This window comes from Perca flavescens, chromosome 9, assembly GCF_004354835.1.
Source record: "Perca flavescens isolate YP-PL-M2 chromosome 9, PFLA_1.0, whole genome shotgun sequence".
Taxonomy (NCBI): Eukaryota; Metazoa; Chordata; class Actinopteri; order Perciformes; family Percidae; genus Perca; species Perca flavescens.
In genome coordinates this window covers 2,156,392-2,168,241 of record NC_041339.1, presented here as the reverse complement: position 1 = coordinate 2,168,241, position 11,850 = coordinate 2,156,392, and the positions used below count along the sequence as shown (strand labels likewise).

The 11,850-nt window shown below is 42.3% G+C and overlaps 1 protein-coding gene across 1 annotated transcript in view; it reads left to right on the top strand.

Annotated features, from left to right (window-relative positions):
- The window catches only part of cdh24a (cadherin 24, type 2a), a 32,123-nt gene that overhangs the window by 291 nt on the left and 19,982 nt on the right, over positions 1-11,850 (top strand). The window contains exons 2-3 of the mRNA XM_028587051.1: positions 3,689-4,511; positions 8,805-9,099. Of these exons, the coding sequence (XP_028442852.1) occupies positions 3,876-4,511; positions 8,805-9,099 (931 nt within the window). The 5' untranslated portion in view covers positions 3,689-3,875. The remainder of the gene's footprint in view (positions 1-3,688; positions 4,512-8,804; positions 9,100-11,850) is intronic.

Genomic DNA, 11,850 nt, shown 5'->3' with positions numbered 1-11,850 from the left:
GGCGGTTTCCCAACTGTCCCACTGTTATTATTGATGTTCGCAAATAAACTATAAGAAGCAGACCTTTTCGCCTTTTCCTGTCGCGAGCAGATTTAATGTAACGATGATGCGCGAGCTGTCTAGGTGAAGTAATACACGGCTGGCTGGTAGAAAGGTTTGGGAAAGCGAACGAGCGCCAAGCTTTGACAGATGGCACGGATAATAACGCTGTGCATCCCCTCTCATTTTCTGGCTAGGTACCGTGTGTGAATGTGCGCGCGAGCTCGGTTTCTGCGCGCCATGCTCACCTGCCGCGTGCACTTTCTCTTTCACGCGGGGGCGCTCGCCGATATGACGGGGTCGCTGGACCTTGGTTAGTAGTAGCCCGCAGCAATATTTGAGGAGGCTACATTCATTAAAATAGTTAGCCCAAGTGTGTAAATCCCATTAACATGCATCAACTAGGTCATTTCTCTTCTTTTCTCTAACAAGACAAGGTCACGCTCCAGGCTGTTTAGTGTTTATATACTAGATATGCTAATAAGCAGTCCAGATGTGCGTGTGTGTGTGTGTGTGTGTGTGTGTGTGCCTGCGTGCGTGTGGGTGGGTTCGTGTGACCAAACCAAAGAGAGGCTGCAATAAGCCATCATATGCTTTGAGAAATGTAATCTCCTTCTATGTTTACAACATAATGTAATGGCAAAGAGTAAATGATCATCTACACACACACACACACGCACACACACACACATAAACACACACACACTAGTTTTTTAACTGTAGTTTTTGTGCAATGGTAACTACTAGGTGTTTCCCTCCCTCCACTTGGATCTGTAAGTGTATAGCCTACTCAGTTCTGCATTTCTGCTGCTTTCAGTATTCTGCTAGAATTTCAAACAAATTAAGGGAAATCATTTCCAACATTCTTTTATTGAACAAATTGAACATTGAATTGAATATAAAGGCACCCCTAAAATAGAATGGCGATATGTCGCTGCAGCCTTTTTTGCAATGTGTGTATTGCGCCAGTTGATATTGCTATTATGATTTAAAAAAAAGAAAGAAAAGAAGCCATGTCAGGGCTTGACTATAATGAGGTGACTGATGTGCTGACTGCTGAGTAAACAGTGGGACTCTCCTCACCAGTCTGATTTGAAAAGACTTAAGAGATGTGTGCACTAAGCACAAGAGAGGCAGTACGAATGGATGAGCGGTCTATAAGCATTAAGACGAATGGCAGGAGGAGAGTAAGCCAGAGATGTTTAAATGGAACGGAATCTGTCCACGTCTTGGTCTTTAAAGCCAGCCGGGCTGCACTTCTACCACCAACACCAACACCCCCCTCTCGCTCTCTACTTCCATCTCCCATTTTTCCCTATGTTAAAGGCCTGACATGCACAGGCTATTTTTAATAAAAATGAAATAGCCTTGTTGCAGTGAAGCGACTCGATGCAGAGTGAAGTGAGACTGAAACAGCGATTTGCAATTTAGAGCTATGTCACCACTCATCATTCCATTCTGAGCCGGCAACAGCAAATCGTCCTCACACTTTCATCCTCTATCCCTGCCTTACATTTCACACATATCTCATGCGCACTCATACTCCAAAGACTTCAAACAACAGTGAATGACATGTACTGCTGGCAACGTGGTTTTGGAGCAAAGCTAGCAGAGAGAAATGTAAGCCGGGAGCTCAGTCTATGCTAATGCACAATAGCTGAGGAAGACAAAAGTGTTTTGGAAGAACCACTTCTTGTATTTTGCTAGATCTAACATGATAGGAAACAGATGCAGATGCTGAACATGAAGCATTACATACAGTATGGTTAACTTGGTATAATTAATGTGCGAAATGAAAAAAGATATTCAAGGGTGAATTTCCTTTAAAGAAGAAATGATGTGAAGAGAGTAGAACTTACTTAATTACTTTAGAAAGTAGGTCACTATCTGGAGTAAAAAAAGAACATTGGTTTCATTTTCATGTTTCCTTCAGTTCATATGAAGCATATCACTTTGGATATATATTAGAAATAGTTATGGTTCATATTATACAGTGCAATCAAAGGCAGAAGGCAAAGTTGCTTCAGGCCCACTGAATTATTTGCATTTAAATTATTCAAAGCACATGTTTCAATGTACATTTATTTAATCAGATCACATAGGAGACCCTAACCCACAAAAGTGCCTCTGTGGGTCCCCTTTCAGTGGGGTTAACGTGATGAAGTGCCCTTTAGTGTGCCCTTGAAGAAAACATGATGAAGTGCCCTCTAGGGTGCCCTTCCAGTGAAGAAAACGTGATAACGCGCCCTCTAGGGTGCCCTTTCAGTAGAGAAACCATGATAAAATGCCCTCTGGTGCCCTGCCAGTGGAGAAAACATTATGAAATGCCCTCTAGGGTGCCCTTCAAGTGAAGAAAATATGATGAAGTGCCCTCTTGGGTGTCCTTCCAGTGAAGAAAACGTGATAACGCGCCCTCTATGGTGCCCTCAAATTGAGAAAACGGGTTGAAGTTTCCTCTAGGGTGCACTCAAATGGAGACAAGATGATAAATTGTCCTCTGGGGTTACCTTCCAGTGGATAAAACATTATGAAGTGCACTCTAAGGTGCCCTTCCAGTAGAGAAAACATGTTAAAATGCCCTCTGGTGCCCTGCCAGTGGAGAAAACATTATGAAGTGCCCTCTAGGGTGCCCTTCCAGTAGAGAAAACATGTTAAAATGCCCTCTAGGCTGGCCTTAAAATAAAAAAGACATGATGCAGTGCCATATAAACTGCCCTACATACTAGAAAGCTTTCTGCATGCTGGTGCCCCACCGCATGCAGCTAGTGCCCTAGTGCCGCTGCCCCTCAGACAGCCTGAGTACGCCACTGTGTGTGTGCTAATGGTTGCCTCCATGTGAGCATAAAGGTGAAAAACAGATGTCAGAAAATCTACATGCATTGCAGGAAATAGTGAGGCACAGTGATGGATGCAGGTAGAACGTGGATTGAAAAACTGCAATTACACCGCTTTAGTCTTGTTAAGCTGCTGACACTTTTTAGTACATAAAGTTTCAAAGATCAATGGCCAGGATCTGACTCAAATACTAACGAAATGCAGATCATTAAACTTTTGGGAAACGAGGACAAGTCCTTCATTATTTATGAGTCTAATTAATCTCTTCAAGGGAACTTCTTTCCCTACTGGGCATTGAGGCATGGGACACCATCTTAGGGATGACATCAATCACCTGATGTCCAGGCAATTGTGTGTGACAAGGAACAGTAAAGTACCTGAGCTCCACCTCATCACTAGGCCCTCAGGCTCCAAATTAATTGAACATTTTTAAGACCACACTTAACTCTCTGAGAATGCTTGAGTGATCAATAACAGCATTCACACACAACAAGAGCAACGCCAACAGCAATGAGAATAATATGAATAACAGCATCTGGTATAAAAGGAATTCTCCTTTTTAGGTTATTTCTTATCAGACCGTAATGTTCATAGTTTCTGTGCAGCTATTTATACAGCAGCTGGCAGAGATCTCGGGTTAGCAAACAGAGCTGTTCAACAAAAAAATGTGTCTACAAATGTATCTCAAAATAATTACAAGATAAAGAGTAAGATGTCAACGTGTGTTTGCCTTTTCACTTCTGTATCATGAAGCACTTGTTTTTACCATTTTAATGAATGCCTTCAAGATCACACTAATGATGTCTTCTCTCAGGTGATCCTGTGCAGCATGTGTACTGCATGTGAGAAAAGAAGGCGAAATGAAGACTCACTCTGGGGGAGAGGAAACCTGAAGCAGGAGGAGACGCACAGTATAAGAAAACATGATGGGTCATCATGAAAACCTGCATCTGATCAGCCATTCATCAGTTATTCTTTGAAACAAACTGTTCAACTTAGCAATGGCAAGACATATTGTGCTTCTTTTTCTTTTACTCTGTAAAGGGGAAAGAAATGGCATTTCAGTGGCTGTTGGCCTTTCAGAGGAAGGTCAGGATTTGCATGTAATATCCAGCAAAAGACAATTGAGCATTGACAACTTTTTCGGTAGTTTCAAAGAATTGGAGAGCCAGCTTCAGAATGGAAAAAATGATCTAACAACCCTGCCAAATGTGGCTTTTAGACAAAATGACAGAAAACCTAATGATTTTGACTTTAGGGGTAATATAGCACATCCCAAATCTACTGCTAAATCCCCATCAACTAAACATAGCCCTGAACTCACTATGAACCGCAAGAAAATAAGCTATTTGACTAATGGAGAGGTTGAAGGTGTAATTTATGCTCACAGTCAAGTGCCGAGTTCAGGCGAGGAGTACGCTCTCCAGCCTAAGCTCCATTTGGAGACAGGTGTCGGTGACGTTCTGCCTGAGAGGACACGGGGCCGCACTAAATGGGTCACGGAGTCTGGAGACGGTCGGTCGGAACCGTACCTGCCACGAGCGGAGCCTCGCTCTCGATGCCGGAGGAGCTGGCTCTGGAACCAGTTCTTTGTGATTGAGGAGTACAGAGGGCCCGAGCCTGTGCTCATTGGACGGGTAAGCTGTGAAGTCATCATGTGAATCACCTGTATCCTATTGTATGGAGTTGTATTTGTGCCTCAGAAAAATATTTTTACAAGCACATGAAATATATTTTGTAGAGAAAGAATAATTTAATTTGAGGAAACAAAAATCTACTCTGTGCTCAATGCATTTATGTATAGCTGTACGCCATTACTCACATAAGTGCACAATGATGACCTCTTTTCCTCAGTTTGACTCATTTCCCTCTGTCCTTTTTCCGGCTCTGTGTGCTCATGGATGTAATATTAGAACTAAAGATGTCGCCCACTCACTTGAATGAAAAATTGCTTGCCAAGCGCATAAGCCAAAAAAAGTTTTCTGGACTCCAGGTTTGCTTCCTCGTTGTGCAGCCCACTGGACATTCCCGCTCGGCCAGTAGGCTTTATTAACCTGGTTTGCAGTTTTACAGATGTCTATTTTATAATGGCGGTCTCTGTGGAAAATGTGTTACATTGTGCCACAATTCCAGCCAATTTGGATATTGTAGTAGGTTGTTTATGAATGGCTGTTTTGCTAGAAGGATTATTGCTTACTAGTGGAGTAGGGAAAGGTAAAAAAAAAAAAATGGTAAGAGACCATGATGACATTGGCCAACACTTCACTCTGTGAGCATTTAAACAAATAAGTTTACTGTGTGGCATCGGGGTCTTATGTAAAAAGGTTTTAAGAACAGTTTTAGTTATAAGCCTAGTTTTATGGACCATTGAAATTCAATTTGTTGGTGTTTTATTCTGTACTTTAGTTAGTCTATTAGCTTGCAGCCTAGCTGTATTAGCTAACTAAGCTAGTTGGCTACCTTGATGATTGCCAGGTACACAGCCAAGGAATTATAATCATTAATTAAGTTTCTTTAAATGTTTTTAAAAAATAATAACTTCCTCTAATTAATTTTGAACTAAGCATCACAAGTACCTGTGAAAATTGTAGAGCCCCTAGTCGAGTTTAATTTTTATATAGCTAGCTGACTTGTTAAAGCAACATTATGTAACTTTTCCCGCTTGGGTCCCCCTACAGGTTGTCTCATTGGAACTACAGCTGCAGCTAAAAGTTACATAGTGTTGCTTTAATGACTAATAACCACTGAATAGCATGTGAATAAGTGCCTAGCTAGTACTATTGTTTATCTGGCAGAATTTAGCTAGCTACTTACTTATCAAGATAGCTAGGTTTTAAGCTAATATAGTACAGATGGAAATTCATAAGACTAGGTATGTACTGTAACCAACCCTTTAAACTAATCATGTGCTGTTGTGTGCCTGCTGGCACCCCTAGCAAACGGTAATACTACTAGTAATAAGGTTGGTGACATAACAGTCGTTTAAAAATAACTTTTAAAAATCCTCACGTTTTTGCCTGCTTGACCGTTTGTGGTAATCCGCCCAAACAGCCAATGTACCAACTGGTCAGACATTAGCTGTAAGCTAGTGTGTCTGTGTGTTTGTGTTCAGCTCAGCCTTAGACTGTTGTATCTGTTATTTGTCTCCAGTTTCTCTCCTTTTTCCTCTCGTCTCTGTATGTTCATAAAGCAGATTCATAAAGTCTCGGGACAAGTTGAAACCTTTTCAACTCGCACTGCAAATGTACGTCTTCATCTGTCTTCAAAAGCGCTGACTCTAAAATTTGCCTCGTGTTCTGTCTAACAAGTCACGTTAAGGGAGCTGACAGGCAAACCTGAGAGCACACAGAGCAGAGATGTTAGGAGCAAGACAGACACTTTGAACCAATGAGTGTCCAAGGGTCAGGGACATTGAGAGAGGAGAAATGAAATAAGTTGGCACTTGTGTGCAAATACATTCATTCAGGGCCAAATAGATTTTCTTTTGCATGATAATAATTTTTCTACAAAATATGATGCACAAAATTGCAAAAAAAAGCTTTCAAAATGTCTCATTGCACCCTCAGGAATGAGGCACAAATATAACTCATTGTAACTGCAGTGTTTGTGCAGCAGCCCTCCACGTCTTGTGTCATACTTGAGTTTTACAGTCGCCACAACCAGCAACCTTCAGCTGCTGTCGGTGTCGCAACACGTAAAGTGTCTGAGATGATTTAAGTCACAGCACACCTGAACCATTCAGATCCCTGGGGTTTACTTGTAGCATTTCACAGTCAGGCTCTCCACCGCACTAATGCAGCTGCTGGCAGCTACAGTGTACTCGGGGTAGGATTATATCAGCTGTAACGCTAACGGGGAACGCTGCCAGCCACTTTGTAGCTAGCAGTATACTTTATGGTGACAGACTAGATTGGATTCTTACCAGTGCAGTATACACCTCATAAATGTTTAATCTTCCTCTCTGGTTGTTATTGATACAGTCAGGGAGGGGTTTTAAAGCAATCAGTAGACACACGAGGCTGCTCATTCCTCTGCAAAGCAGTCTTGATGTTGATATTCATGTAATAGAGCATCCATTGCAAAGGGGTTGGAAGCACAACGTTTTCTCCCAGAGGCGGCTCCGTTTGTTTTGCCAAAAATAGAGACATTGAGGTGACATGTCAACAGTTCAAATCACAGGTGCCTCAACCCGTGCGAAAGAGGAGGAATTTGGCTGCCAAAGAAAACAGTGTGAGGCAGATATAAACCCTGGAGGTGTATGTGCTGTGTGAGTGAGAGGAGGGGACAATTTCAGATTACAGAGGAGGAGAGAAAGTGAATAAGGTATTGGAAGAGACAATTTCCTCGTTTTCCCCGCGTTGTTTGTATGGGGCGGATAAATGTCTTCCCCACCGTGAGAGTGTTTTTCCATGCTGACTGAAGCACAGCAGGACTGAGCCAGCAATTAGACGAGTGAGGCGACGAGGGCTGGATAGAAAGAGAGAGTGCTTTGAGAGAGGATGGAGAGAAGTGGGGGGGGGCAAAGAACAGGGGAGCATGATAGACAGACTCTCACAAAGATGTCTCTCGTGGTGAAGTGTGGGATCAAAATCGAAGCTAGCTTTGAGGAAGAAAGGAGGGAGGGGGATGTGGGTGTAGGGATGAATAAGAAAAAACCTGAGTCCCTTATCTAGCAATTTGTAGGGTATGCTATCACGCTTCTCTATAATCCTCAACTTTATCCTCCAAGACATACACACACATACCACACACAGAATGTACTCTAATCTTGCATGGTCTCTGCCTGCATGCTGTGCAGTGTGTTTGTGTGAATTGAATTTGCATGAATATGTGTTGTTAACATGCATTATGTTTGAATATATAGATTTGTGACTGTTGTTAAGCACACATATTATCCATTCCATATTACCATTTTGTAGGCAATGAAATGTCTCTGTTTCACAAATTTCATGTAACTGAATGAATATGCCTTGCAACAATCATTTCTGGTTTGCTCACTAAATAAGTAAGCGCTCATTGTTGCAGCAGCTGAATTTTAAAAATCGGGGCTTCAGTTCTCGTGAGTATCTAAAGGTCCACTGCAGAGGTTGTGAGTAAGCCTTGTGGATTATGAACATGTGCAGATGCGCCTTAAGGAGTAGCGAGATGTGAAGGTTCCTGGTCAGAACGCTCAGTGTGATGAAGGCTGAGTAATCTCTTTAGCTTTCTATTTCTGTGTGTTTGGCCTTTTACCTATCTAGCTCACACTAATATCCTCTCTGCCATTAAACACAGAGCGAGTATTCTGCACCAGAGAGCAAAACAGTCCGAGGGAGAAAGAGAGAGAGAGAGAGAGAGAGAGAGAGAGAGAGAGAGAGAGAGAGAGAAGAGGAATGAGAAATGTGAGCAGATGGGCATCCTGTGTAACCGAGGTAACTTGATGAAAAGAGAGAGACAAGTACTGGAAAAAAGTGTTAGCTTAAAAGGTACGGGGAAGTCAGGCAGATGGATTTACAAGAAGGGGAAGGAAGGGACAGATGGACATAAGTGACAGAAAGATTTACAAATGGATGCGGCCTGTGTTAGCAGATTGCATCTGTGAACATACATGTAGGACATTCGCAGGGCCACAGTCCACATTGATGTGGTTTTGCCCTCAACAAACCCCCAGTGGCGTGTTTGGTCCAGTGAGTTAATTAGCTGTGTGCATCAGTACTCATCCCGGTCCCATATGTATCTTCCACACCTGGTGCCATTCGTTTCAGACTCACCGAGCACATTCCGTCTTAACATAAATCACCCATTTCACACAGTCATGTTTGCACTACTTTCCAGACTGATAGACAAGTGTTAATGAGCGATACCTGCATCAGCGCACCGTGTATGAAAGAGCTGCTGCCTGAAGGTGTTCCAGTAATTTACTCTGTATGTTTTTTTGTTTTTTTTTCCAGCTGCACACAGATATGGACAGAGGAGACGGCCACACCAAGTATATGCTGGAGGGAGAGGGAGTGGGCTCTGTGTTTGTTATTGACGGCAACACAGGCAACATACATGTCACCAAGTCTTTAGACCGCGAGGAGAAGGACCAGTACCGTCTCGTCGCGACAGCTACAGACCGTCAGACAGGCAGAGCCCTGGAGCCCTCGTCAGAGTTCATCATCAGAGTGCAGGACATCAATGACAACCCGCCTGTCTTCCTCGATGAACCCTATGTTGCCATGGTGCCAGAGATGGCCAACATAGGTAATGCGCTAAAACAACATGAAAGTGATGCTCCACTCAAAATCTCTTGAAAGGTGGCTGTAAAACGCGAGAAGTGTTGTCCTTCATGGGGAGCAGCAGCTGTGCTCAGTTTGAATTATTTCAGCTTACAATGAATTCCAATGGGGATGAGTTTTCACAGCAAAACAAGACTAAAGGCCAATTTAGGATCCTGCGCAAAAAATCGACGACATGGGTACGTATTTAGAGACGAGGAGATCCGGACGCTATGCCAGACCCTACGCCGTAGCCTGACGTGCACCTCTCAAAAAAAATGTAACTACACGTTGCGGCGACGTAAATGTGATTGGTCCGTTTGGCGAGGGCTTGGTAGCGTTGCATTTCCCCCGACTCATTTCCTGGTTCTCCTTCTCCATACACAACATGAAATCAAGGAGAGGGTTAACTTTCCCGCTACAGCTTTCCGACCGTGGTCAGAAAGAACAGAGGAGACTCTTTGTTTCTCCGTCTACGCCTCTAGAATCAGTACTCGCTCCGAAGCTAATTCCCATCACTCTCTCACTCGGTCTACCGCACACTCCCCAGCATACACACACATGCCGGATCTGCTATTCTCTTAAAGAGATGCGCTAGAACGACGCAGACACCAGCGCACAAGTATAAACCTCAGGCCACTTACGTAGGCTACGGCGAAAGCTCTGCGTAGAGGCCCGCAGAACTATAAATCTGCCTTAAGGCTGCGTTCACCACTCAGTAGTATACTCCATACTGAGAAGTAAAGTGAGACATCAGACACATCATTGTACACGACAGTGTAGTTTCACAACGCTATTTTTTAGTATGTAAAATGCATTGCATTGTGGGACAGCATTCATTTGTATGAGTTCAACTTCAGCTTCTTGGATGGGGCCCATAGAGCAGGCGCACTAAAGACTACTTCGGTTTTAGCGCTCCGCTAACTTGAATGTGGATTAAATGATTTATTATGTGGCTCTTGTAGACCTTCCAAATGTTATCGGACAGGAGAGAAGAAACTAGAAATTATTCACATTTAAGAAGCTGAAATCAAATAATTTTTACTTTTGTCTTAAAAAAATGTATTAAACCGACTAATCGATTATCAAAATAGTTGCCGATTAATTTAAGAGTTGACAACTAATCGATTAATTGATTAATCTTTGCAGCTCTAATCCACTGATTTAATTCTCTTTCGCCATGTAAGTCAATGGGAAGGTCTTTTTGTGCCCCATCGCATCCTGTGACTGACACGGTAGTTGTAATTCAAATCAAGTCAAGTCAAAAGTCCAATTTGCTTCAAAGCACTGTGCACTTCCTGGTTCCTGGTCCTCCTACTATACTATACTACTATAAGAATGAAGCCAAAATATCCCGGATACGGGCGCTGCCGTGTTGTGCAATTCGAGCCAGAGTCTGTGCACAAGTGATCGGGTGGTGGAGCACGGTATCAAGTTCCCGCCCATACACCCGTTCGACCAATCGCTAGTCAATTACAGCTGTCAATCAAGATGTTTCGCCCCATTTTTGTCGCATCGAATAACTAATTGAAAACCAAACTTATCAGAAAAATAAACACATAAACATACATCAAATTGATCAGAACTACCTAAATTAACAGTAAACCATCGACTTGTTGTTAGAATTTTTTCTTTGGCCCATCCGCTAACGTGCAGGGGGTGGGGTTTAAAACCTATACTGAAGCCAGCCACCAGGGGGCGATCCAGATGTTTTGGCTTCACTTTTGGGGAGCTGTCAGGCCGTCCATCTTTATATACAGTCTATGGTGTACATGCTATTGTCACTACTTTATATTAAACTAATATAACAAATGTTGACCTCATGATGGTGCCAGATAAATAGGTGTGCCATATTTCATGAAGAGAATCCGTCCAATAGTTGTCAAGACATTTTACTGAAAACAATCATGGTGGAACTAGAGGGAAAGTCAGGGATAACAAAAGGAATCCATCCTCTGGCCACCATGAATGTCCGTACAAACTTTAATGGCAATTAATTTAACAGATGTTGAGATATTTCAGTCTGGACTAACGCGATGGACTGACTGACTGAGCTAACAGACCAACATTGCCATCTCTGGCTACTAGCATGACTAAAATAATGTGACAAAAATCCATAGAAACTTCTCAGCCTACTTAGCACTACAACATAATCTCTAAAAGTAATAATCTTTTTGCCCATACAATGTTAGAAAATAGTGACAAATGTCCATCAGAACTTTAGGGAGTCCAAGGAGATCTATTCAAATTTTTAACAACGATACAAACCTATCATATATGATGAAGAAAAGCCTCACATCTTTGCTTGAAAAATGACTTGAACAATTTCAAAACAAGTGCAGATTAATCCTCTGTCAATCAACGAATCAATGAATCTGTTAATCGTTGCCATTCTAAGCAATTCCTGCAGCATGATGGAATTCCCACTGTCTAATAATATTTTCATTATCTTACAAAAAATCACTCTTGGGGCTAAATACACTGCATCTGTCTCAGCTCCAGAAATTCAAAGCGGGCAATTGTGAAACATGAAGACGGGGTATTTAATCATATCGTCCCTTTCCTAAAATAATTGCCTAAGTCATTTCTTAACAAAAATTATTTTGTTGCCTAAATCATCTCCTCTGGTAAAATTGCCTACATCCTAAGTTGAACAGGTCATGTGATTCTACACCTTTAGTATAATTGCCTATGTCAAGCATGTGACTTAGGCCTTTTTATTTTTTGTGTTTGCTGA